The sequence below is a fragment of the Aethalodelphis obliquidens genome, unplaced genomic scaffold (assembly GCF_003676395.1).
Source record: "Aethalodelphis obliquidens isolate GAN/ISIS:26980383/991018 unplaced genomic scaffold, ASM367639v1 scaffold1, whole genome shotgun sequence".
Classification (NCBI taxonomy): Eukaryota; Metazoa; Chordata; class Mammalia; order Artiodactyla; family Delphinidae; genus Aethalodelphis; species Aethalodelphis obliquidens.
Genome location: NW_020837945.1, coordinates 2,901,183 through 2,927,965, shown reverse-complemented (window position 1 = coordinate 2,927,965; position 26,783 = coordinate 2,901,183). Strand labels below are relative to the sequence as shown.

Below are 26,783 nucleotides of genomic sequence, written 5' to 3'. Positions count from 1 at the left end.
CCTGGGCCTCGTGGTCCTCCAAGCAGATCCTTTTCTTTCTTTTTTTTTTAAATTTATTTTATTGACGTATAATTGATTTACAATGTCGTGTTAATTTCTGCTGTACAGCAAAGTGACTCAGTTACATTTATATACACGTCCTTTTTCATATTCTTTTCCATGATGGTTTCTCCCAGGAGATTGGATATAGTTCCCTGTGCTCTACAGCAGGACCTTGTTGTTTATCCATTTGAAATGTAATAGTTAAGCAGGTCCTTCTCTGGCTCACGGCTTTCAGTTCCCACCTTCCCTGTTCTCACTGTGCCACCAGGTCCTTTAAAGCATCGTGATGGCATCGCCAGGTGTACTGCTGCAAACGAAGGTCACCTGCACGCAGGGCACAGCTTAAAGAGCTTGTGGTGCTTCAACCATATTTAAGGTTTATTTTTTTATTTTTATTTTTTTGCGGTACGCGGGCCTCTAACTGCTGTGGCCTCTTCCGTTGCGGAGCACAGGCTCCAGACGCGTAGGCTCAGCGGCCATGGCTCACGGGCACAGCCGCTCCGCGGCACGTGGGATCTTCCCGGACCGGGGCACGAACCCGTGTCCCCTGCATCGGCAGGCGGACTCCCAACCACTGCGCCACCAGGGAAGCCCTATTTTTCAGCATCTTTTGACCCTGTATTTCTGCTCAGTCTTTTGGTTATTTAATCTAAAACGCATAATTCTCTTTTCCACACTTTTAGCATTCCTGGGGTTTCCACCTCGCTCTCCTCCTTTCACTGAATGTTAGACTTGTCATTGTTATTAAGGATTTGACAATACAGAAGGAGGAAATTTTATGTAGTGTCACTGGCTAGTCAACGTTTTACTATTGGAGTTGGAGCGTCCTTAGGAAAATATGTGTGCCACAAAAGACTGCTGGTGGTGTAATTGTAGAGGTATTAGGTTAATATATAATGCATAAGTCTGTGTCATGGATCGTTTTTATTCGTCATAAAATTTTCAAATGACTCGAGGAGGTGTGGCCCTCGCAGCTGTTCCCCCGCGCTAATGGCCTCGGGCTCCGACTCAGAGAGGAATTCTGTGCCAAAGCGCCTGGCAGCCACCACAGTTCTTGGGATCCTCCCAGGGAGATCACTCGTTGTCAGCAGGGGTGATGATGGCAAACCAATAAAAGGCTGCATGGGCAGGACCTGGTGAGCATAGAAGTCTGGGTCCCTGGGGAGTGAAGAGGCTGTTTTGACCCCAAAATGCTTACCGTTGATTTACTTACTTCAATCAGTTTCTATTTACAAAGTCTAATTTTTGCCCCCTGGAGCAGATCAGAGAGGCCCGTGAACACGAGTCCGAGGACACACCTGCATCTGGAGAGCGGATCCCCCAGCCTGACGCCCGCGTGCCCCTCACCTGGCTGTGCACAGTGTCTGTCTGAGGTCGGACCATGCAGCCCTCGAGATGCTCTGATGCTGCTGCCTCTAGGGCTGAGCTGCTCAAACTTGACCCCGTAGGAATCGCCCAAGGGTGCCGGTGACTCCTGGGCCCAGGGTGGGAGCTGCGGGGACAAAACAAACGAGAGTGGAGATTGATTTTATTCAGGCTGCTAAGGGAAGGGGACGCCCAAGATCAGAGCTTCTCTGCGGAGGGGGCCTGCCTTGGGCTTTACAGGCAGGGCCATTGAGAGACGGCTCAGTTCGCTGAACGGAAATGTTTGTCTCTGTGTCCAGCTGGTTTCACAGGGACAATTCTAATCTCAGCTCACCCTTCACAAGACAAACAACGGGACATTGGAGGGCCTGTGTGTAAAAGGGCATCTTCTAGAAAAAAAAAAGGGGCATCTTCTGCGAGTCCTACGGGGGTCGTGAGGAAGCGCGGACTTATCTAAGTCGTGTGGGGCAGGGGGTTTCCTCAGCACCAACGATCCGCACTTTAACAAATGCTCAGTGACTGAGAGGCAGGTGGGACTGGACCAGACGTTGAGAAACTCCTCTCTGGAGCATCTGAGAGAGGCTGGAGGGCCCGTGTTGCCCTGGTAACACCTTCGCCATCTCCTGGTCCTGTGACAACCTGAGACACCGGGGTGCAGGTATCCCGGCCTCTCCAGCGTTTGCTGCTGTCGGCCCATGAGGCGGGTCTCCCACGTCTGACACTGGGGAGACCCCAGGCCCACGATGGAGGAGGGGCCTCCCCGTCCCCGCCGCACAGAGGGTCTGCCAGCCTAGGGTACCTGCCCTCTGCCCTCTGTCCTCAGTGACCTTTGCGGGCCTGCCCCCTGTCACCCCAGCCTGGTCGGACCAGAACCACCCGGGCTTCCCCACCATGAGCCTCAGTGCTGGGCGGACGGCGGCTGCTCCCGCGGGGTGTAGGCTGCTTTCTGGGCCCCCTCCGTGTTCCCGGCGGGACACAGTCCCAGTCATCTGAGGACACTTCCTGCGGGCACTGGCTGCGAGCTGGGGCCGAGGGATGAGGCACCGCTGGTTCCTCACATGGGGTTGGTTATCGAGAGCTGAGAGCCCCCAGAGGGAGGGCAGGGGAGGGGCGGTCCCAGAACCGGGAGGCAGGCGGATGCCTGGGGCTGTGACAGCGGGCGAGGACCCTGCACCCACGGTGACCCAGGCATGACCCCTCGCTTTCTGCCGACCCTCTGCCTTCTGAAGGTGCCCACATCGGCCCACCCGGGAGCCAGAGGAGGATCCTGGGGGCAGCCAGTGCGATGGCCCCTCAGGGCACAGAGCAGGAGGGGGCAGGGGGAGGGTTGGGGGCGGGTGCGGAATCCCCGCCTTCCCTGCGGGAACCGGGCCGGCTTCCTCCTTCTCCCCTGAAAAGGGCACCTCTTCCAGGGCACGGCGACAGCCCATGGGGACACTGGGGGTATTTTCATTTATCGGAGTCTATATTTTTGTTTGCTTCCATATTTGAGCTTTCAACGTCGTGTGTTATTCGATAACAAAATCTACTACAACTGGTCCATTCCCAAACGTACACGAAGCGGCGACGGGGGGAGACGTTAGGGCAGCTGGCCCATCCCCGCGCTCGCGGTGAGGCTGGGGGTACTGCCTCCTCTTAGGGCGTGGCCCCCAGGCCCCCGGGGTGCCATGTTGAGACCTGGGGGTGGTCGCAGGACAGATCCGGACCGGGCGCCTGGGCCCAAGGCGAGTGCGCTGGGGTGAGCGGTACGACTCTGACACCAACTCCGGGCTCAGCGCAGACCCTGCAGGTTGAGGACACGGCCCCCACAAGACCGTCCTCACTCCGGACACCAGCTGCACTTTGGGGGTTCCAGGCCCCTCGTGCTTCTGACCAACTGGCTACAAATTTGGGGGTTCCAGGCACCCCCTCCAGTTCCATGGTTCGCCAGAATGGCTCACGGAACTCAGGAAAGCAGGTCCCGATGACTACAGGTGAGGTCCGGGAGGGCCCTTGGGCGAGCCCTCCGCCCATCAGCACAGCCACGTGATCCAGACGCCCATCTGAGTTTCCAGCGCCTGGAGTTATTAGGGGTTTGTTACACACGCATGATTGAACTCTGATCTTGTGATTGAATCCAGTTTCCAGCACACCCCCCCCCCCCCCCGCTCTCCCTGGAGGTCAGAGGTCAGCCTGATGTCACTCGACACCAGGTCCCCACCCTCTAAACCCAGGTCTTTCTGGCACGATGGGCCCCCCCCCCCCGGCCCACACCTGAAGCTCTCAAGGGGCCACGGTTAGTCACCTCATTAGCATAAACTCAGGTGTGGTCTGAGGGGTTGAGCCGGAACCGGAGACAAAGACGGCTCAATTCTTGTCGTACGACAGCTGCCCAGGGGGTGCCTCGAGGCGCCGAGGAAACTCCCGAACTGGCCTTCTAGCCTCTGGGAGCTGCCCCGGAAGCCCCACCCTTGTGGGGAGGCCGGAGGGGGTGACGCGTCTGGCAAAGTTTCCTCGACGCTGCGGCATCCAAAGCTCAGCAGAAAACCCCAGACACTCAGGATGTCTTGGCGGGAGATGGTGTTTGCTGTCATCCTCCTCGCAGGAACGTTGGAGCTGCCAGTGCAACAACAAAAATAAGTATTTTTAGGGTTGCAGTTAAACAAAAGGTCACACATTTATTCTTTATGACTCCATATGTTTGGATTTTAAATAACATTCTTCTGAGTAAATGTAATTTGGGGCGTTTAGCTTCCTAGTTATTCTTCAGAGGGACTCTGATTTTTACTTTCTGGAAGTAAGCTCTTAATTTATTTAAATAGTTGTGGGCTGAGATAAATCTCTCCATGTGATGGATCTGGTTGAAGACCTCTGTCCCAGCTGACACTGTGTCGTGGGTGACATGCTCTCTACATGCCCGAGTCAATCTGTGTGTGGGATGGCTGAGTCAGTTTGCAGGAGCACAGTTAGGACAGGGGGAAGTTGAGGACGGGGGCAAGTTGGCTTCTGGTGCCTACCTTCCCCCACAGACTCAGTGTATCATTCTGGGCGATACTTTTCAGTGCTTCTATTTTCCCATAAAGTGGAATTATTAACACTTGCATCCTACTGCAGTGAAATAGCATGATCTCTGGGATTTGCTTTAAACTCTGTAAGGGGAAAAAAGGATGGGAAATAGATGAAACAAGATTGGCAAAATATCGACAGATGAATGAAGAAAGAAGATGTGGTGTATATATACAATGGAATACTACTCAGCCATAAAAAAGAATGAAATAATGCCATTTGCAGCAACATGGTTGAACCTAGAGATTATCATACTAAGTGAAGTAAGTCAGAAAAAGAAGGACAAATACCACATGCTATTGCTTATACGTAGAATCTAAAAAAATGATACAAGTGAACGTATTTACAAAACAGAAATAGACTCACAGACATAGAAAACAAGCTTACGGTTACCAAAGGGGAAAGGGTGGGGAAGGGATAAATTAGGAGGTTGGGATTAACATATACACACTATATACATAAAACAGATAAACAACAAGGACCTGCTGCACAGCACAGGGAACTATATTCAATAACCTGTGATAAACCATAATGGAAAAGAATCTGAAAGAGAATATATATATATATATATACGTATAACTGACTCACTTTGCTGTAGACCAGAAACTAACACAACATTGTAAATCAACTATACTTCAGGGAATTCCCTGGTGGTCGGTCCAGTGGTTAACACTCCACGCTTCCACTACAGGGGGCATGGGTTCGATCCCTGGTCGGGGAACTAAGATCCTGCAAGCTGCATGGAGCGGCCAGAGAAAAAGAAAAGAAAAAAACCTGCAATAAAGGGTTGTCTGTTTGGGGGGAAAAAAAGAAAGTCGTAAAAAAAGATTGGCAAAATGTTGGTAATCTTACAGCTGAATGATGAGTCCACACAGGTTCATGATACTCTTCCCTCTACTTCTGTGCATGCAAAAAATTTTGTGAATTTTTGTGAAAATTTCCAAAATGAAAAGGTTAAAAAGATAACAGTAATACCTGCCCCTGTGTACCGCACATGAGCTGTCCTTAGAGCACCTTGCTTCCCTTGGAGAAGGATGCCTCGTAAATACAGGACCGAGTCACTACTCCGTGGCCCTCAGATTACTGCATCACATCTTGAGGTATTCTTGACAAGGAGACAGAAAATAGATTAGACCCCACGGGAAGCATGGCCATGAAAGAGGAAGATAAACTTTCAAAGCATCGGATGCTACGAGGAAAGAGCTCATCTTCAACTGACAAACTGGAGGGCCATCTGGGCAAATCGTTGACGTGGGAAGTACATTTGCAATACATCAAAAATATGTTTCCTGGTCGCTGACAGTTTATTTCTGGAGTTCCATAAATGTAACATTTCCGAACTTGTAAATAATAAATGTTTATTTATAAATCACTGGTTCCCAGAGGCAGATGAGCACACAGAATAAAAACAAGCTGCAGCAGCTGGTTAATTCCCACCAGCCTGACTCACGGTGGGGATTCAAGAGCCCGCGGGAGAGGCCAATACATCCAGGAAACTGTGCTCATCTCAACACCAAGGCTACCAAGCGTGGTCGGCGACACACAGCATCAGCGTGCGTGCAGCAGAGGAACATGTGTCCTTGCAGATCAACAAACCTGCCCCTGCTTGGAAAGATGCGGACAGGGGCACGAACCCGTGTCCGCTGCATCGGCCGGCGGACTCTCAACCACTGAGCCACCAGGGAAGCCCCCTAATTTTTAAAAACGGCTAACGTGCCTTTGGGAATGCAGGATGGCTGAGGATTGGAACAAGGCATGAGTGAAAGCTTATCTTAGTTCGCAAACCTTTTGGCCATGAGATAATACGATGGTGTAGATAAGCCTATAGTGGAATCAGAATAAGTAAGAAATGCTTTATTAAAGCCTTTGAAAACTTTTACGTACAATTGGCAAAAGCTTAGCTAATTTTAAGTGATTCCACCCCACTGCTAAACAAGCCTTCTGAATCCTTACTAGGGAAGCGTTTGTATTCTTCGTTCACTCTGAAGGCAGTAAAAGGGGACGCCCAGTTAGTTAAGCCGTGAAGACCACTGCCCGGGATGAGGGCCCGGCCGGCTTCATGGCCCTTCGGGACTGCTGGGAGCCCTCAACTTGTCCAGTTTTCTTCCCATGAAAGGACCCCGGGTTTCCTTCCGGGTCTCTAATTACATGAGCACTTTCTGTTTTCGGGTAACAAATCTATTCTTTAATCTTTCCACTGATCCTGACTAATATTTGCACGTAAGAAAAGTGCATTTACATCGCACAGGGAGATCAGCTCGGTGCTTTGTGACCACCTAGAGGGGTGGGATAGGGAGGGGGGAGGGAGATGCAAGAGGGAGGAGATATGGGGACATATGTATATGTATAGCTGATTCACTTTGTTATACAGCAGAAACTAACACACCATTGTAAAGCAATTATACTCCAACAAAGATGTTAAAAAAATAAAGTAAAAAAAAAGTAAAAGTGCATTTAGATAATGTCATACATGGTGACACAGCCAAACATGGGGCCACCCAGCCCGACGGGCAGCGGGAGGGCGGCACAGCCCACCACCCAGCCAGGCTTGGTTCTTTCTTTTCTTCTCATTGAAAATATGTTGCAGAAGCAGCAGCTCTGTTCTCTGACGTCTCAAGAGATGGTAAACATTCATTTCAGCAAGATCAGGAAGAGAGCCAAGAATGAGGCGGCAAGAAGAAAGAGAAACGTTTTCTCATTTTCATGCTCCTTTCTGTGCTAATTTCGTGCTTTCTGGGGGGCGGGGGGGCAGGAGGACAGCGTGCCAGCTCCGCCTCCCTCTCCCCTTGGGCCTCCATCATCAGCCTCCCCGATGAGCCACAGAGACGCCAGGCCCTGCGAAGGCCAGTGCAGCCAGCCGGCGGGCAGGGGTGGGAGAGGGGCCCGCAGCTAGGCCACCATCTCTCTGTACCCCCTCATCCTCTCTACCCGCCCCCACTCCTCCTCAGGCAGGAGGGCACCCTTCCCAAGGACACGGATGGCTGTGGGCAGAGAGGAAGCAGGACTTGAAAGCACGTCTTCTGAGGCCGAGCCTCAGCTGTATCATTCCTGTAGGAAGAACCTGGAGCTGAGCCTCCCAGGGTCCTCCCACGGCCACCTTGCCATCCACGGTAGGGAAGGACGAAATGGTGCAGCGAGTAAATGGAGCCTGCCTGTTCTCGTGGTGGCCTCAATGTGCCATTCTCAGGGCCTAACTAGAGACAGAAAGGGTACTTGTCTTACTCAGGGGTCTCCAGAGAATCAGAACCAATAGGATGGAGAGACAGACAGATAGGTAGATACAGACACACACATAGAGAGAGACAGACACAGAGACAGAGAGAGATTGATTTTAAGGAAGTGGCTCATGCCACGTGGGTACTGGCAAGCCTGAAGTCTGCAGGCAGGTTGGCAGGCTAGAAATTCTGGTAAGCAGTCGGCTGGGAGAATTCCTTCCTCCTCAGGGAAGCTCAGTCTTCTCTCTAAAGGCCTTCAGCTGGTCGGATGAGGTCCACCGCATTACGAGGGCGCTTGGCTTTACTCCAAGTCAGCTGATTCAAACGTTAATCACATCTGAAAAATACCTTCACAGCAATATCTAGACGGGTATGTGACCACACAACTGGGCACCCCAGCACAGCCACGCTGACACAGGAAACTAACCATCCCAGGTGCCGAAGCCCAGGAAATCCTGTCCTGACCCAATGCAGCTGAGCCCATGCCCAGTGCCAGCTGCCTACACTGGGTCATCTCACAGCTCTTGCCTCTGTCTTCCTCCGGCCTGAGGGCGTTGTCTCTCTTTTAAAATGAAGCACAATTGGGCTTCCCTGGTGGCGCGGTGGTTAAGAGTCCGCCTGCTAATGCAGGGGACACTGGTTCGAGCCTTAGTCCGGGAAGATCCCACATGCCGCGGAGCAACTAAGCCCGTGCGCCACAACTACTGAGTCTGCGCTCTAGAGCCCGCGAACCACAACTACTGAGCCCGTATGCCGCAACTACTGAGACCGCGCACCTACAGCCCGTGCTCTGCAACAAGAGAAGCCACCACAATGAGAAGCCCGTGCACCGCAACAAAGAGTAGCCCCTGCTCGCCACAACTAGAGAAAGCCCGTGCGTAGCAACGAAGACCTAACGCAGCTAAAAATAAATTTTAAAAAAATAAAAAATAAAGCAAAAGTATTATTCAGCCTTAAAAGGGAAGGAAATTCTGACCCATGCCGCAACACAGATGAACCCTGAGGACACCGTGCCCAGTGACATAAACCAGTCACCAAAAGACGAGGCCACTCAGATGAGGCCCCCGAGAGGCAGAGACAGAAGGCAGAGCTGTGACCCCCAGGGGCTGGGGTGTGTGCGGGGAGCTGCCCTTCCAGGGCCCAGCGCCTCAGCCTTGCAAGACGACAGAGCGCTCTGGATGCGCGGTGATGGCAGGACTACAGCGCGTGTGCGCCAGGCCACTGACCTGGACACCTGCACACAGTCGGAAAGGCAAACCTTGTGTTATGCGTATTCTACCCAAGCGTGTAATACGGTTTCCAAATATTGGGGGTTTCCCACTATCTCTCTGTTACTGATCTGTAGTGTAGTTCCGTTGTGGTGGGAGGACGGGCTTTGTACGACTGGAATCCTTTTAAATTCCCGGACACCTGACCGCACTTGCTGGCTTGCTCCGTCCTGCTGTTGTTGCCATGTTTCCACTGCTCAGAGACCTCCTCAGCAAAGGGTCTCTTACAGGATTACAGAATCGAGTGATACGCAGAACGATTGGAGTGGACACGATATGACGATATTTGTACGGTTCCCGGCGTGTGGAGGGAGAGGCCCTGGAGGGGTGTATGAAACGTGGGCTCCGCTCAGAATAAAGAGAGGGAGCGTCACACCGACCACTGAACACCCGCACGGGACCTCACACCCCGTGGGCTCTCAATTACAGGACAATAGCAGGTGAACGATGGAAAGGAGGAAAAGACGATGCTGAAGAGGTCCTGCGGGGAACTAAATAGTCTTCCGTGCGGCACGCACGTCTAACCAGCTTCTCTCAATGTGTGGCCCATGGGCCCCAAGGGCCCCCAGACCCGTTCAGGGTTCAGCAGTTTAGGGTCAAAGCTACTTTTTTTTTTTTTTTTTTGCAGTACGTGGGCCTCTCACTGTTGTGGCCTCTCCCGTTGCGGAGCACAGGCTCCGGACGCGCAGGCTCAGCGGCCATGGCTCACGGGCCCAGCCGCTCCGCGGCATGTGGGATCTTCCCGGACCGGGGTACGAACCCGTGTCCCCTGCATCGGCAGGCAGACTCTCAACCACTGCGGCACCAGGGAAGCCCATAGCTACTTTTAAAAATTAGGAGTTTGGGATTAACATACACACTACTATATATAAAATAGGTAAACAGCAAGGACCTACTGTATAGCAACTATAAATAACTTATAATGGCAAAGAATCTGAGAAAGAGCAGATATTTGTATAAGTGAATCACTTTGCTGTGCAGCAGAAATTAACACAACACTGTAAGTCAACTATACCTCGGTAAATTTTTAAAAATCTGAAAAAGAATATATATATGTATAACTGAATCACTTTGCTGTACACCTGCAACTAACACAACAGTGTAAATCAACTATACTTCAACTAAAAGATAACTGGTATTAAAAAAAAACTACTTTTCTAATAATACTAAGACGGTCCTTGCCTTTTTGCGGGGACACGATGGTACATATATATATATCACCATCTTTATCCATTCATCTGTTGATGGATACCTAGGTTGTTTTCACATCTTGGCTATCGTAAATTATGCTGCCATGAACATTGAGGTGCATCTATCTTTTGAAATTAGTGTTTTTGTATTCCTTGGATAAATACTCAGATATGGACTAGCTGGATCATATATGGTAGTTCTAGTCTTAATTTTTTGAGCAGTCTCCTTACTGTTTTCCATAGTGGCTACTCCAATTTACATTCCGCACAACTGTGATTTTTAATATTGTCTAGTGAAATGGGTCAACATTTGGAATAACTGCACCATTCAGTGAATTAATATTTTCCAAATGACCAAATGGCCATGTTACAAAATCATGTGTGGGTCATAGATCCATCCAAAGTGCCAGAGAGACCAGTGGGTTTTAGTCTAACAGCAGGAAAGGTACATTGCAGTGCTGCTGGAGTCCACATTGCAATGAACCCCTAAGGAACATTCACTTGTCAGTTTTGGTGGAGAACCTGTATAAACGCTCCTCCACTTCCCTGCTACACATCCCTGCGAGGTCAAATTTTCTTCACAGACATCAACTAAAACAATATATTACAAGAGACTGAACACAGAAGCAGCTATGAGAATCCAGCTGTCTTTTATCAAGCTAGACATTAAAGAGATCTGCAAAAATATGAAACAAGTCCCTTGTTCTCACTAATCATTTTTTGAAAATAATGATTTTTCATAAAATGTTACTTATTATTGAGTAACGTGGAATCGGTTTCTTATTGTAGGTTTAAATGAATGAATACAAATCTTTTAAAAACCATCTTTTAGTCTTAATTTCTAATATTGTATGTGTTTTCATGAACCCAAAGCCAGCTGTGAAGTGAGACAGGGCAGGCTCTGGCTGGGAGAATTCAGGGTGGTAAAAAGGGACTCATTCCAATCCCTCTAGATGTAAGTCTAAACTTCCCAATTCCTCATTTTTGGGAATTTCCTTATCTTATACATTTAAGCTCTTAAGTATTTCATAAGGTAGGAGGGGAGAGAAATTGGGAAGCAAAGGAGTCTTAAAAATCACCGATACCGCCTCACGCCCACGAGGGTACAGACCCCAAAGAACCGAAAGCAGGAACTCAAACAGATATTTGTACATCCACGTTCAGAGCAGCATTACTCACACTGGCCAAGGGGTGGAAACAACCCAAGTGTCCACTGAAAGGTGAATGGATGAACAAGATGTGGTCTATCCAGACTATGGAATATTATTCAACCTTGAAAGAGAAGGAAGTCCTGTCACCTGCTACAACATGGAGGAACGTTGAGGACATTGTGCTTGGTAAGATAAGCAGGGGCCTTCGAGTAATGCTTAAATCAGATCACTCTTCACAGCAAACAATAAAGAGAAGTTGTATTCTGCTTATTAGTTCTGTTTCTCAGACCAGGAAGTGGATGCACAGCCTGGCTGGATGCTTCGGGCAGAGGTGGGCTTCATCCACCCACCACCCTGGACCCCCTACGCCGGCGGCAACGATCAAAACGAAGCGTGCTCGGCCCTGCGAAAGCTCGTGTTGCCATTACTTTTGTAACTTCAACGAGAAACAGATTTTTAAATACGTGACAGCCCAGACCATGCCTCTTGACCGTTACCCAGTTTAGAAACTGGTCCGATCACAAAGGAAGCTGAAGCAGCTGCTGGTTTGGGAAAGTCGCCGGCTGCAAGCGAGCAGCTGGGTCACTGTGCCACTTCCAGCTGCATGGCCCGAGGAGGCCTGTTCTGGTCCCGCTCAAAAAAGTCGCCACCCGGCTCTCCTCGGGAGCAGCCAACTCCAGCACCTGTGGTCCCTCTGAGGGGTGGGCAGCCATCATGGTGCGACCCACAACGAGGCCAGGGAGAGGGACCGCTGGGAAACAGGAGCTGCGGAACGAAGCTTCGTGCCATCGGCACGGCTGCGCTGGGGCAGGTGGTTGGAACAAAGCTTTCACTGGCAGAGTTGTCCAAAGGCTGTGCATTCAGGGGACAGCCAGGAATCGTCCTCTACCACGGTGTTTCGTACTTTGTTTTTTTAACTGGACAATATAGTTTAATGTAGCAAAAATCTAGGGAACGATCCGGTATTTCAGTTAAGGCTCCGGGTGCCTGAAAATGATCAAGAGAAAATTGGTTTCACGGCCTAAAAACGTGAGGTTGCATCAGGGAACGTGTTCAAGTAAGAAGACTTAGTCTGAAACATTGGTTAATAAAAGGTCAGGATAAAACCAAGAGGAAGCTGGCTTTTCCCTGTAGCATCTGTTTGTTTTGACTGGTATTTTGTATCCTTGGCTTCATCTCAGGGGAGCATGCCTGGCCAGGAGGCAAGCCTGGAAGACAAGGACCACTGCAGCGCCCCTGCCCCCAGAATGCCTCAGGAAACATTTTCCTGATGAGATTTTCAGTTAGTGACAGAGAGTCACCCCAATAAGCCGAGTCGTTCTGGTGCCAGGGCTGCAGCCCACTGGCCAGGAGAGGCCACGAGACCACGCTGACCTATGGGTGGGGAAGGGGCCCACACAGCACGGACCTGGTGCGATTTGATGCTGTGACCAGAGCTCAGGCCCTAGTCCCCCGCACAATTCTGCCTGGCCAGCTGTGTTTCCAGGGTAGGATTTCCTGGTGTGAGGGTTGGATTGTGTCCCCCCAGAATTCATATGGTGAGTCCTAACCCTCAGGACCTCAGAATGTGACTGTATTTGGAGATACGGGGTCTTTATCAAGTTACAGTGGGGTCACTGGGGTAGGCCCTAATCTAATATGACTGATATCCTTAAAAAAGGGGGGAAACTGGGCACCCAGAGGCACACGGGGAGAACACCACGAAGGCAGAAATCAGGGTGAACTTCTACAAGCCAAGGAGTGACACAGCTTGCCAGCAAGCTACCAGAAGCTGGGGGAGAGCTTGGGACAGATTCTCCCGCTCAGCTTCAGAAGGAACCAAGCCTGCTGACACCTGGATCTCGGACTTCTGGCCTCCAGACTGAGAGAGAATAACTCTCTGTTGTTTAAACCACTCAGTCTGTGGCACTTTCTTACGGCCGCCCTAGCAAAGTAATACACCTGGTGTAAGGACACCTGGAATAAGCAGAAACGTTGCCTGGGCGTCTCCAGTGGGCAACTGCGCATTCTTTGGAGCTCACCCTTCTGGGTCATCTGATTCTAGCTCTTCCTTGCCTTTGAGCTATCTTATGGTTGTAGCGAACGAGTGACGATGCAAATTATTTTTGTCTCTGGACTCTGTGATGGAGGGACAGCCCTCACCCCACGGTCCCCAAATCCTCCCACCCAAGGCCAGATTTGCACAATTTGCAAGTTCCCGCCAATATTCCTGCCTATACAGGTGTGTGTCCTTTGCATTTTCCTTTGAACTGGCTGGAGCGTCTTACCAGTTCCCTCGCTCAGCTAACAAGCTCAGGAAGCTGCTGGCCACCTGCTGATTGCACGTCTGCCTGAGAGTCACGATTCCTTCTTTGGTCAACATTATCTTTTGACATTGGCCGTGGCTGCCACGTCCCTGTTGCGCTGTGCTGGGATCCTTGAGGAGGAGCCGTCACAGCTGGGGGCAGCGTCTCCCACCCTGATCTTGTAGGGACTTAATTGTTGGAATTCTCCCCTTTAGAAAACCGGGGCTCCGGGGGGTGGTGGTGGGATGAACTGAGAGACTGGGATCGACATATATACAACTAATATGTATGAAACAGATAACTAATAAGAGCCTGCTGTATAAAGTCAATAAATAAATACAATAACCAGTGGCAAAAGACTCCCCCCAAAACAAACAAACAAAAAACCCAAATTGCTGACACAGGTGAAAGTAAACAAATAAAATTATTGTTAATTTTTTAAAAATTTAAAAATAAAATAAATAAAAACAAAACCACGAGCCATGAAATAGAGAGAGACACAGAGAGAGAGAAAGTAGATAGATAGAAAGATAGGAACGCACATCTTTCTTCGGCGTTCTAGTGACTGATTCCTCTCCCTTTCCCTTCAGCCTAGGAGTTCACAGTGGTTTGCTGTTAATTAGTCCCCTGGATACTTAAGTATCTTTTTAAAACAGTACTTTTATTAAACCGCTCTTGAAATCTTCCTGATTGATACAACTCCCAAATTTGTATCTCGACCTATAACCTCTCTCACAAACTCCAGATTTGTTTACAAAACACTCACTTGTTATTCTCAGAAGTCATTTGGAAAATACCTCAAAGTCACCATGCACAAAACTGAACTTTCACATTTCCCCCAAATACCATCTCTGCCAGAGCCTTCCCCGTGTTATTCAATGGCAACTTCATCTGGGAGTTTCTTTAGCCACTCATTATATCTTATGATCCAACAATTCTTTTTTTTTTTTTTTTTTTGCGGTACGCGGGCCTCTCCCTGCTGTGGCCTCTCCCGTTGCGGAGCACAGGCTCCGGACGCGCAGGCTCAGCGGCCACGGCTCACGGGCCCAGCCGCTCCGCGGCACGTGGGATCCTCCCGGACCGGGGCACGAACCCGCGTCCCTCGCATCGGCAGGCGGACTCTCAACCACTGTGCCACCAGGGAAGCCCCCAACAATTCTTTATTAGATGCACACCCCTGAGAAGTTCTTGCACGTGTACCCCAGGAGACATGCAAAAGAATATTAATATCATGTCTATAATCCTTGCAAAGAAAGAACAGTCTAAACCTCATTAAGAGTAGATTGGATAAAATGCTGGAGAGGGTGTAGAGAAAAGGGAACCCTGTTGCATTGCTGGTGGGAATGTAAATTTGTACAGCCAGTATGGAGGTTCCTTAAAAAACTAAAAACATAACTACCATATGACCCAGCAATCCCACTACTGGGCATATACCCCGAGAAAACCATAATTCAAAAAGAGTCATGTACCACAATGTTCATTGCAGCACTATTTACAATAGCCAGGACATGGAAGCAACGTAAGTGTCCATCGACAGATGAATGGAGAAAGATGTGGCACATGTGTACAACGGAATATTACTCAGCCATAAAAAGAAATGAAATTGAGTTATTTGTAGTGAGGTGGATGGACCTAGAGTCTGTCATACAGAGTGAAGTAAGTCAGAGAGAAAAAAACAAATACTGTATGCCAACACATACATATGGAATCTAAAAAAAAAAAAAAGGTCCTGATGAACCTAGGGGCAGGCCAGGAATAAAAATGCAGATGTAGAGAATGGACTTGAGGACACGGGGAGGTAAGCTGGGAGAAGTGAGAGAGTGGCATGGGCATATATACACCACCAAATGTAAAATAGAAAGCTAGTGGGAAGCAGCCGCATAGCACAGGGAGATCAGCTCGGTGCTTTGTGACCACCTAGTGGGGTGGGATAGGGAGGGTGGGAGGGAGATGCAAGAGGGAGGGGATATGAGGACGTATGTATACATATAGCTGATTCACTTCGTTATACAGCAGAAACTAACACAACATTGTAAAGTAATTATACGCCAATAAAGATGTCAAAAAAAAAAAAGGGTAGATTGGATAAACAGTGGTTATACAGATGGAATAGTAGACAGCCCTTAAAACGAGTGAACCTCAGTACTGTGCAGACTCATAAATGGATGTCTCAAACCAAAGATTAGGTTAAAAGAACAAGACTCAATAAAATTCAAATATTGTTTTAAAACAGTGAAAAGTAAAATATATATATTATTTGAGATTTCAAATCTAGATGGTAAAACTATAAGGAAGAGCAAAGGAATTACAAAACAAAAAACAGAAGTCAGGATATGTTTACTTCTGGTTAGAGAAAAAGAAAAGCATTTAAGAAAGGGGACAGTGGGTTTGAAAGGTAATGGCATTGTTCTATTTCCCAAGATTGATAACTATATTTATATTCCTTTTATTATTATATAAATGTACGTATATGCTATCTGTTCCCTTGCAGATAGATAATGTTTCATAATAAAAAGTTACACAATTAAAAAAAACGGGGCTCAGGCATGAAGAACCGTGGTTCCTCCAGTCTCGGCCCTGGGCACCCACTGTGTGCTGGGAGCCTTCCACACGCAGCTCATTGCCTCCTCTGCAGAATCCCCTGAGAGATGTACGAAGTCCCCACTGAAGGCAGGGAGCTGGATCTCAGGGAGGTCAAGTGCCCTCACCCACATTCACACGGCAAGTGGCAAAGCCAGACTCCACCCCCAGCACTGGGGACTGCAAGCCCAGGGCTCTTCTGACTACACCACAGTGCTCTCTTTTACACAGAAAAAGAAATACCACTTGGGTGGGCCCTAAGATGGTCCTGGGGGATCCTCTCTTCCTGGTGTTTGTGTCTTCCTGTGACCCCCTCCCCTTGTGTGCGGGCAGGACCTGAGACTTGTTTCTAACCGATAGACTAGACAAGGGTGATGGGAAGATGCTTCTGGGATTACCTTACATAACAGTGTGACTTCTGTCTGCCTAGCAGACTCTCTTCCTTGCTGGCTTGGATAAAGCAAGCCACTGTTTTCCTCTCTGGACAGGTCCATGTGGCAAGAAACTGAAGGGGCCTCCAGCCAAGAGCCAGCAAGGACCTGAGGGCCTCAGTCCATCTGCCCACAATGATGTGCGCTTGGAAATGGATCCTTCCCCAGTGAAGCCTTCAAATGAGACCCCAGCCCTGATGGCCACTCGTGACAGGCCCTGAGGCAGAGGACCCAGTCAAGACACGCCCAGATTCCTGACCCACAGAAATTTGAGATAATGTATGTTGTTTTCAGACACTAAGTTTGGGATAATTTGTTATGAAGCAATAGCTAACCAATACACCATGCCTCAGAAGCACTCATTCATGCATTCAACAAATATTTCCTTGCCAGGCACTAGTACAGGTGCTCGGTATACATCAGTGAACAAAACAGAGTAAAATTCTTGTTCTCCTGGAGAGTAGATTCTAGTGTTTATGTGTGTGTGTGTTGGGGGTGGGAGTGTTGGATGATAGACATAACAAACAAGCTACATAGTTATACAGTTACATCATATGTTACATGTATCTACACAAGTACCACAGAGGAGGAAGCAGGGTGAGGACAGGGAATGGGTTGGGAGTTTGCAATTTTAAACCTCTTCTGAGAAAGTGATGTTGAGAAAGATTTCAGGGAGTGAGGGAGAAAGCCATGCAGATATCTTTGGGAAGAGTGCTTCAAGCACAGGGAATAGGCAGTGCAAAGGCCCTGAGGCTGAATCATGCTTGCAGAGAGCAAGGAGCCGCAAGGTGGCAGACTGGAACACAGTGGGTGAGGGGAAGGATGGTGGGAGCTGAGGTCAGAAGTGCAGAGGGGAGAGAGATCCGGGAGACCCTCAGGGGCTCTGCATGGACTTTGCTTTTGCTCTGAATGAGATGGGTAACACTCGAGGGGTTGAGCACAGCAGTGATAAGGTCTGACATATTTTTAAAAGGATCATCCCCTACTCATCGCTGGTGACTTCCTGCTCACCTATGCAAACTGAAGCAGCTTACACACATCAGCCACACTGGCCGCCATAACAAGCCAAGAGACTTGCCCTTATTTTTAGGTGTTTTTCTCACTCGTTTTTCTTACCAAAGCCCCAGATCCCAGCCATCCTCTGAGGATGGCCCAAGCCCTGCCTGCCCCCGTCACCTCCTCCAGCCTTCACCCCGTAATCTCCCCCACACAGTGCAGCTCCCTGCACCCCATCCAGGCCGCCACAGGCTTTGTGCACTGGCTCATAAGCTCCACCAGGCAGGGTCCAAGGCTCGCCTTTCTCCTACATTCTCCCCAACCCGCTCCAGCTTGAGACAGCGCTGCACAGGGGCTGTCAGGCTGGCCGGCGCCTTGGCAGAGTTCTTTCTGCCTTTCCTGTGGGTCCCTCAAAGCGTTCCTCCACCTCCCTGCCTGTGCCCACCTACTGTGCCCTCCCCTCCTGGCCTCACAGCACCTACTGTCATCTGGACAGTTCTAGAAACAATTATATGAGGCTTTTCATTTCACACACCTAGACGTGGTCCTTGGGAAAATAGTAGCAAATCTTTATAAAAAAGAAATTGGAAAGTACTCAGAAGAGCTGCTTGTGCACAAACGTTCCTTTTCTGTTAGTAAACCACCCTGGTGCCAATACTAGGGGGCAGGCTGTGGAGGGAGGCAAATGGAAGCAAAGGAAGCCTTGCCCTCCGTGACCCCACTTCTACCTCATTTTAAATTATTTTTCCTAAAGAGGGCCCCCAAATGTGTGAGCCTCAGAGCCGCAAACCTGGAGGGGATCACCGACGGCACCTGCAGCTCTTCCTCTTTTCTGGAGATGGCCCTGTAGAGAGAAAGAAAGAAAGAGCGGCCAGATCATGGGGGGCACGGGTAGAGGAGACCAGGCGCAGAGGCCAGACTGGCGTGCAGGGCCTGGGCCTCAACTGCCTGGTGACTTGTACCTGGCTATCAGGGGGCTGCACACCCCCAGGTCTTCCTGGTCCGAGACCCCTGCTGCCTCACACACTTGATGGGAACCAGGTGAAAGCTTCAGCCCTGGGCCAGCACTAGGATGAAGCCAGTGAGGCCAGGGCTGCTGCACCGCGCCTGTGACCAGTGCAGACGGTTGGGCCCGAGCTTCGTATAATGCTCTGCTGTCCCTGCCTTAAAATTCTTAATATCCTTTGAATAAGGGACCTGTATTTCCATTTTGCACTGGGCCCTGCACATATAGGTAGCCGGTCTGCATCACTGAGATTCTGGGGTCCCCTCCCTCCAACTTTCCACTGGTCAGTGGCTCACTGGCCTCCCCTGAGCCCAAGCGCTGCTACAACCTACTCTCTGGAAAACAGAGCCGTTCTGCAGGGCCACACAGACTGTCTGTGGCTTCCTGCTGTTGCTGGAACCCTGAAGACTTAGAGGAGGGATGTCCTGACGAGCTGTTCACAACTGAACCCACCCCAGCACCTTTCAGCCACGTGTTCCCGTCCTGGGTCTGCTTCTTCCCGGAGCAGCGCGGGAGCCCTTCTCCAGACAGCGATCCCACACAGGAGGAAGGTTTCTGCAAAAATGGACAGTCAGCCAAGCCCCGTGCCTCTGCACTAGGGAAGGCCTGCCCTTCCCTTCACGTCTTGGAGCGCACGGCCACCGGCGGGGCCCGCGGACGCAAGGCAGCACCGCCTTTGAAAGTCCACCTTGAAATACGACCACACTTTCCGGGTCGCTCTAAGGGAGGCCACTTCACCTACAGACTGGGCCTTGCGTGGATCACCGGGGGACAGGTGCCTGAGGGCAGAGCGCGAGACCAGAGGCGAGCGTGCTGCAGTGGCTGGAGCCCGGACCAGGGCTAAGGGCGCTCGGGGTCAGGCGGGTCTCTGGGCACAGCCGCCGCGCTCGGGACGCACGTGCGCATCCGCGGGGAAGAAAGCGGGGGGCTGCCGCGGGCCTGTACACAAAGAGGGCGCTGCGCAGAGTAGGGGCCTGGGCGCCAAACGCCCGCGCGGCCCGGCCTCCGAGGGCAGCCCGGGGTGGCCGGGCCCCGCGGCGCCCTGGCGCGCGAAGAGGACCCGAGGCTCCTCCCGCGGATGGTACAGCCCGCCCTCCCCGCCGGACCATCGCGAATGGTCTCGCCCACCCGAGCCCCACCACACGCCTCCCCCGGCCGAGGAGGGGCGCGCGGAGGGGGCGTGGCGAGATAAGGCCACGCCTCCATCTGCGTAGTAGTGAGGCGGGGCTCGCGGCCAGCGGGGTGGGCCTCTCCTCGCGCCGCGGCGCAGCGGTCGTGGGCGGGGCCCGACTGGGGAGCGAGGCGGGGGTGGGGCCGGCAGCCGCCAGCCCCCGGCTCACTCTCCGCCCCCGGCGCCAGGCCCCGCCCCCGGCCGCCGCGGCGCCGGGACGGGGCGGGGCCCGGGCCCGGAAGGCCCCGCCCCCTCTGTGAATATTGATGCGGCGCGCGTCGGCGTCGCCCTCCTCCCATTGAGCGAGGCTGTGTCGCGTGGCCCAGCGTCGGCGTGACGGTTGGACGCGGGCGCGGCACTGCGGGTCCCGATTGCTGCAGCCGCTTGTCAGTGTGATGAAGATTGGCACCCAGGTAAGCTGTCACTCAACCGCTCTGCCGCCGCCGCCGCTCCGCCGCCCCGTCACTATCAATCACGCCGGCCTGCAGGCGCCGCGGCCACCGCCCCGCCGCCGCCGCCGCCCGGGTCTCCGCGGGTTGCCGCCGCCCGGGAGGGCCGCGCCAGACCCGCCGCCCGGGGCAGGGGGCGGGGAGGGGGCGCGGGTGGGGGAGGGGAGCCGCGGCAGCGGGGAGGGGCGCTGTCCGCCGGGCCGGCGCGGGGGCGCGCCCCGCTTGTTTTTCGGTGTGGGCTTAGGGACGCGGAAATTTCTGGAAGGCTCCGCCGCCGCCGCCGCGCGGGGCCCGTGGTGAGGCGCGCGCTCCTAACCGTCCCTCTCGGAGCGCGGCGCGCGCCCCTGCGCGGGCGGGGCGGGGGGCGCGGGGGCGCGCGGCGGGGGCGGGGCCCAGGCTGAGGAGGCGCGCGGGGGCGGGGCCTGGGGCGGGCGCGCGCGGGGGCGGGGCCGGCGTCGCGGGGGCGGCGGGGGTGCTTCGGGGGGTCACCGAGGCACTGCGTTGGCCGTCGCCGAGTCCGAGGCTGGGAGGGAGCCGGGTGCCCGGTGTCTGGAATGAGTGACAAATGCGTCGCGAGTAATAAACAGCCGATGTGAAGTAGAGGCCTGGGCGCGTCAGGCACGGTCCGGCCACTCGCTGGAATTCCACATTCCTTTAGAAAGAGATCGTGAGTCACTTCAGAAAAGGCAGGGAGCGTTAGTCTGCTTTATATCATCGTCAGGGCTGTTGAAACGCCGTTTTGTTAGCGGTTACAAGGCTCGGCCAGCCAGGTTCTCCTTCTTGAAGTCTGACTCCTAGAATGCGTATCAGCGCGTGCTGCTGGGGTCGGAGTCCCGGACGGGGGCGGCGCGGGGCGGGGCGGACTGGGGGCGCAAGTAAGGGCAGAAGGCAGATCCTTGCGGGGGGGATACCTATACATGCGCGAATATGCATTTGGTAAATTTGATCGCACACCTGCAACCATCCAGGATAGATTTGCCATTCGTAAGAGGGTTAAAATTAATTTTGATCCCAAGACTTAGGTTTTTTTGTTTTTGTTTTCTTGCGGTACGCGGACTTCCCACTGTTGTGGCCTCTCCCGTTGCGGAGCACAGGCTCTGGACGCGCAGGCTCAGCGGCCATGGCTCACGGGCCCAGCCGCTCCGCGGCATGTGGGATCTTCCCGGACCGGGGCACGAACCCATGTCCCCTGCATCGGCAGGTGGACTCTCAACCACTGCGCCACCAAGGAAGCCCCCAAGACTTAGTTTTTAATCGAAACTACTGGTTTTTCCTTAGGAAGGGAGTGCTTTCTACTTTATGGTAAATGAAACCCTCAGCTTTCGTTGGGTATACTTGTATGATTTTTCCTGACATATTGAAAAGGGATTTATGTATTTATATAATACATAATTTTATATGAAGTATTTTGAATATTGTATGGAAGAATCGCAGCGAAATGTAAGCATTTTGCCAGTCAGTTACTGGTGATACTCTCAAGTCTAGTTGCACATGCATTTGGAAGATGGCTCACTGACTCAGATCTGCCTTACGTCATTTTTTTTCTTAATATACCGAGCGTGGAGAGTGGTATGTAGATCGTTTAGTTACAGTATTTGGTTGAATCAGCGATGCACGGCTGTGTGATATTGACTGACACAGGGCTTTCGGAAGGCAGCAGTGGAAGGACTCTTCCTGCTTCAGAGATTTACAAGTGGGAATTGAAATATGGTAGGTGAAGTACGATTCGGAAGATTAACGTTCTGTGCTGAGGATTTAAGTGTCAGCACTAACGGAACTGGGTGCAAACAGCTGTCCTCAGTGTCCTGCATTTACATTTCCGTATCAGTGTCTTGTGACTTTAGGAAAGTATTACTTAGGATTAGTGAAAGGTAACATTCTGGTTCTAACTTTCGCTTTTGTTTCAAACTAATTGAAACTGTTTAGAAGAAAACCTTGAAACTTCTGGACTGATGCAAATCATGCGCCCCAGGGGACCTTTCCCTGCGCTCTGCTCGTCTCCAGACTCCTCCTCTCCTCCTACAAACGGTTTAGAAAAAATAAGAGAGGATCAAGAAGAGAACCTATTACACTGAAATACAGTTATCAAAATACTGAACCAAACTGGTGATAAATCTCTTTACATGCTTTTTAGTAGCTCACTTAGTAACAGATTGAACACTGGCTCTAATATCTTCTTCTTCAGTATATGATGCTAATGCTTTGTGCAAATACCTGCGGTTTCTGTTGGTGAAGAAGTCACAGGTGCTCTCCAGGATTTCACGTCTGCCGGTGGAATTGAGTGAGTGTTAACTTTCAGCCAGATGTTATTGCAAATAAAGATGTGATTTTTTTTCTCATTCAGGTTCACAGAGACCAAGTTAAGAACCTCTGCACTGGAAGGCTGTTTACTCTCAGCCCATCCCTTAGTAGGAATATGTATGTGCCTCCTTCTTCCTTCTTCAGATGCTTATACTGATGGCAAGGGTGACGAGGAAGTAAAAACAGTGCAGCGAGGGAACCCAAAGCTTCACAGTATGGGGTGAGGCCACGTGGGTTTACTGCCTGACACCAGTTGTGATGACTCACAACTGTGATGGGTTACTGTTCTGTCTTGTACAATCTGTTTAGGAAGACGTGGAAAGTGAAATATAGTGTAGAAAAGGTTCAGTTTGGAAATTGTTAGAATAAACATTCAAGGGCTGGGAGGCATGGTTGTTTGGTTGGAAAGGCCTGGCTGCAAAGGGCCGCATCAAATGAGGCCCCTCCAGCCGTGCTGTCTGCCCTCCAGCAAGTGGACAGGGCGCCTGGCTGCTGGGTGCCCTCGCCAGCAGCCGCGCCTAGTGTCGGTGTGTCAGCCCCGCTGGTCTAGTCACTCTTCCTGGGAGTTTCACTCACAGAGGGCCTGGTACTGACCCAGCAGACCTGCCGTCTGACGAGGTGGTTTTAGACTCCTGATGCAGAAGCACTGTGGCCCTGAGGATGCGTCTGGGGGACTTGGGGAGGGGACAGAGCAGCTGCTTCTTTCCATCTAGGATTCCTTGGGGAAAGGGTCCTACAGCTTTGTCAGAATCTTGAAAAGTACTGATCAGTCACGTTGCAGGATTGAGGGCCAGTGAGTTAGTGAACCTTTCAGACGCCCTTTGTCTTGAGTCTTCCCTTCAGTGTTGGCGTGTGCTCGTCCTGACGGGTCCAGCAGCAGGCCTTGTCATCCCTCCCCTCAGGGTGAGCTGCTCAGTACGGGGTGATGCGCTCCTGTCTGGGGGATTATTTCTGTTCAGGGCGACCCTGCCACCCAAACGGTGTGTGTCATTTGGTGTAACCTCTGGCCTAGCAGAGCCTTGTTGGTGGCAGGCTGCAGGGCACATGGTGGGAATTGCCTTTATCGTTTGTGTCTGTCTTTGATGGACACCTGGCTGTTGTAGTCAGGCCCCAGGACGGCAGGGAGCGGGCCGACTTCAAGTCCGGGGGTTTAGGGTCACACAGGAATAAGGAAAAAAGGAATCCAGCGGGGTCCAGGGACCAAGGTAGTGCTGGGCCTTGGGGCTGATGGAACTGCGGCTTGGGCCCTGGCGGGATCCGGCTGCCACCCTGGTCTTGACCTTCCCTGTCCACTTCCACTGTTGCTCTTAACCACTGACTGCTTCTGCACACTGTCTGCTGCATGTTCTCTGTTTCCCAGCTCTGCCCACCTCATCCTCTTCCTGTTTCCCAGCGCACATCCTGGAGACAGGGTGACAGCTCTCTCGCCTTCCACCGTGTCCCCCAGGTGCTGACCTGGGCGCCAGGGGCTCCTGGCCCCCGAGCTCTCCCCAGGGAGGGGTGGGCTCCTTTCAGCAGGATCTGCAGTGGTGGGTGGGGTCACTCGGAAGGGACTGTGGATGGTAGGAATTGTGATCGCAGCTTCCTGAACAGTCTGATCGGACTTGCAGAGATAATGCCTTCACGAGAGTTTGGCAAGCCCTCACTATATGTCACATGTTGTCTGAGACATTTTACCAAAGTTTGTATTTTTTTTTTCTTTTGCGCTACACGGGTCTCTCACTGTCATGGCCTCTCCCGTTGTGGAGTCCAGGCTCCGGACGCGCAGGCTCAGCGGCTATGGCTCACGGGCCCAGCCACTCCGCGGCATGTGGGATCTTCCCGGACCGGGGCACAAACCCGTGTCCCCTGCGTCCGCAGGCGGACTCTCAACCACTGCGCCACCAGGGAAGCCCCCAAAGTTTGTATTTTTTTTGCATTAAAAATCAGGAATTTAACTTTGCGATAGTCTAAGTTCAGTTATGTGTTTGTGCACAGTTTTTTTTAAAAACAAATACGTGGGTTTCCCTGGTGGTGCAGTGGTTAAGAATACGCCTGCCAATGCAGGGGACACGGGTTCGAGCCCTGGTCTGGGAAGATCCCACATGCTGCAGAGCAACTAAGCCCGTGTGCTACAACTACTGAGCCTGTGCTCTGGAGCCTGCGAGCCACAACTACTGAGCCCACGTGCCACCACTACTGAAGCCCGTGTGCCTAGAGCCCGTGCTCCGCAACAAGAGAAGCCACCACAATTAGAAATGAGAAGCCCACGCATCACAATGAAGAGTAGCCCCTGCTTGCCACAACTGGAGAAAGCCCGCGCGCAGCAACGAAGACCCAACGCAGCCAAAAATAAATAAATAAAAAAGAACCCTATAAAACAAATATTTATTTCAGTACAATTTATTGCAGCCTAAGTGAAACACCCCTGTGATCCTCTACGGCAGGCGTTCAAAGCTGGGGCCCCGCTGACATTTGGGGCTGGGTACTTCGTGTCCTGTGCGTTGTGGGATTTTAGCAGACACCAGAGGAACCCCCACCCCCAGTTGTGACGACCAACAATGTCTTCAGATATCGCCAAGTGTTTTCTGGGGGACAAAAATCCCCCCTGGTCGAGAAGTACTGACCTAGAACAGCATTTCCCAAAATGCCTTGTGTGGAACCTGGGTTTCATGGGATGGGCATAAATTTTTACAAATTCATCAGTTCAGCTCCTTTGAGTTGTGTTTTTAGTCAGTGTTATTACATATGTTTTCATGTATTTACATAATTGACACATTTCTCATTTTAAATATTTGCCTACAGTCTCTTTATTTTCTGGCCGTGCCCGATGTTGTGAAGCCTTTCAAGCGTTTAGGTCTTGTTGTTTCCCATGTTTATTTGATCATCCTCTGGGCTGCCAAGCTGAGCGCCAGCCCGATCAGGATAGGGATGGTGCTGCCAGGCCGACGTCCACGGTGCTCTGTCCCTGAGCTCAGACGGTGCCCTAGGGAAAAGATGGTCCCAAGAAAGAGCCCTTGCCTTGAAGGGTGGGGGTTCCTGTTTTTCCTACAACGTATTCATTGACCGTCAGTAGCAAGTATGTCATGAAAGTTTTAAATAGCAGTGTTTAGTGATGCCGGTGATAGTCATGGCCCTAAAGACAGAGCTGTGGTGTGAATCGAATCTATCAGCTGTGAAAGGCCATTCAGCCCAGAATTTACTGAAATGGGTTCTGAAACCATTAAAAACCTTTGTTGTTAGAATTTTGCTGTGTCTCTTGGGGAGATAGGTGGTTGGCTTGGAAATATTTTGGGGGGATAGATTTTAACAGGATTTAACGTCTGATTTTATTTGAATATTAAACTACAAGTGGTACCTCCCAAAATCTTGCTTGAAAAATAAAGTGATATCTTGACAAATGTTTTCCTCAGAATGAGTTCTTGACTGAACACCGCCCTGGGATGGGACATGGAGCCAGGACAGAAGGCAGGGGACATCTGGCTGGTGTTCTCGAGTGGCAGTCACCTCAGCCCCACACACAGGAGGAAAATTGACTGCACTGTAGTGACGTACGGCTGGTGTCCTGCAAGGTGTCTCAGAAAGGGTCTGGTTTTTTGAATATAGAATTTTGAGAGTCTTGGGTTCCTTGACAGCTTTCTTAGCTTTATTAGTGCACAGGTTCGGTTTAGAAAAGGATCATCAATTAAATGTTTTGGGAAAGATAAGCAACTGCCCCCTAAAATCTAGAGATATAGTTTGTATTGTCTCCCAGCCGTTTTCTGGCTTCATAACCGGCTCTCACAGCCACTAAGACTGAAATTACCCCAGAATTTCCTGTGTTTCTCGGTTAGTGGAATTGGTGGAACTCTTAGAGCAGCTTCTAAGAGCAGCTGGGGAGGTGCCCTGCTGGGAAACTGAAGCCTAGCTGGGTGGGCATGGCAGCCTGGGAGGGAGGGAGCTGCCTGGACGCACCAGCATGTGTGTGGATTAAATGAAAAGTGCAAGAGACTTGACATCACCGAAACTGAGTTAGAGAGTGTGCTGTAGCTGGGGTTATATTTGTCAAGTATAACATGTCTCTTGGGACAGCTAAACTTTAGGCCTGGGGTTGGCAAACTGCAGGCCTATGGGCCACGTCCCACTGTGGCCTGTTTTTGTATAGCCCTAGAGCCATACATAGTATATTTTAGAGGAAAAAGAAGACGGGGACCTCCTTCGTGGTGCAGTGGTTAAGAATCCGCCTGCCAGTGCAGGGGACACGGGTTCGAGCCCTGGTCCGGGAAGATCCCACATGCTGTGGAGCAACTAAGCCCGTGCGCCACAACTA

At 51.3% G+C, this 26,783-nt stretch overlaps 2 protein-coding genes across 15 annotated transcripts in view; one reads left to right on the top strand and one right to left on the bottom strand.

The window, feature by feature from the left end:
• Nucleotides 1–947: 947 nt before the first annotated feature.
• Nucleotides 948–19,776, bottom strand: LOC113609227 (translation initiation factor IF-2-like). 11 transcript variants are annotated; one of them, XM_027086598.1, is made up of 7 exons: nt 19,036–19,776; nt 18,359–18,412; nt 5,428–5,557; nt 4,404–4,533; nt 3,692–4,002; nt 1,390–3,464; nt 948–1,200 (listed from the first exon to the last, which is right to left on the bottom strand). In XM_027086598.1, the coding sequence occupies exon 6, from the start codon at nt 2,835–2,837 to the stop codon at nt 1,920–1,922; it is 918 nt and encodes a 305-aa protein (XP_026942399.1). In that variant the 5' UTR covers nt 2,838–3,464; nt 3,692–4,002; nt 4,404–4,533; nt 5,428–5,557; nt 18,359–18,412; nt 19,036–19,776; the 3' UTR covers nt 948–1,200; nt 1,390–1,919. The 11 variants fall into 11 exon arrangements, 10 of the variants coding, with proteins under 10 accessions (XP_026942399.1, XP_026942645.1, XP_026942269.1 ...); XM_027086844.1 differs by lacking the exon at nt 4,404–4,533 and having other exon boundaries at nt 19,028–19,129; nt 19,313–19,776; XM_027086468.1 differs by lacking the exon at nt 4,404–4,533 and having other exon boundaries at nt 19,036–19,129; nt 19,313–19,776.
• Nucleotides 19,777–20,011: 235 nt separating this feature from the next.
• Nucleotides 20,012–26,783, top strand: part of PKNOX1 (PBX/knotted 1 homeobox 1) — a 49,771-nt gene continuing 42,999 nt past the window's right edge. For 2 of the 4 annotated variants that reach the window (XM_027086289.1, XM_027086207.1), the window contains exon 1: nt 20,052–20,158. The gene's annotated coding sequence lies outside the window, so the exon portion shown is untranslated. Of the gene's footprint in view, nt 20,159–26,783 lie in introns of all 4 variants that reach the window. The other 2 variants (XM_027086083.1, XM_027086047.1) reach the window with 2 other exon arrangements.

What these genes read in the sequence shown, in the direction of transcription:
- LOC113609227 (XM_027086669.1), bottom strand. Translation starts at nt 2,837, where the DNA reads ATGGGCTGTCGCCGTGCCCTGGAAGAGGTGCCCTTTTCAGGGGAGAAG.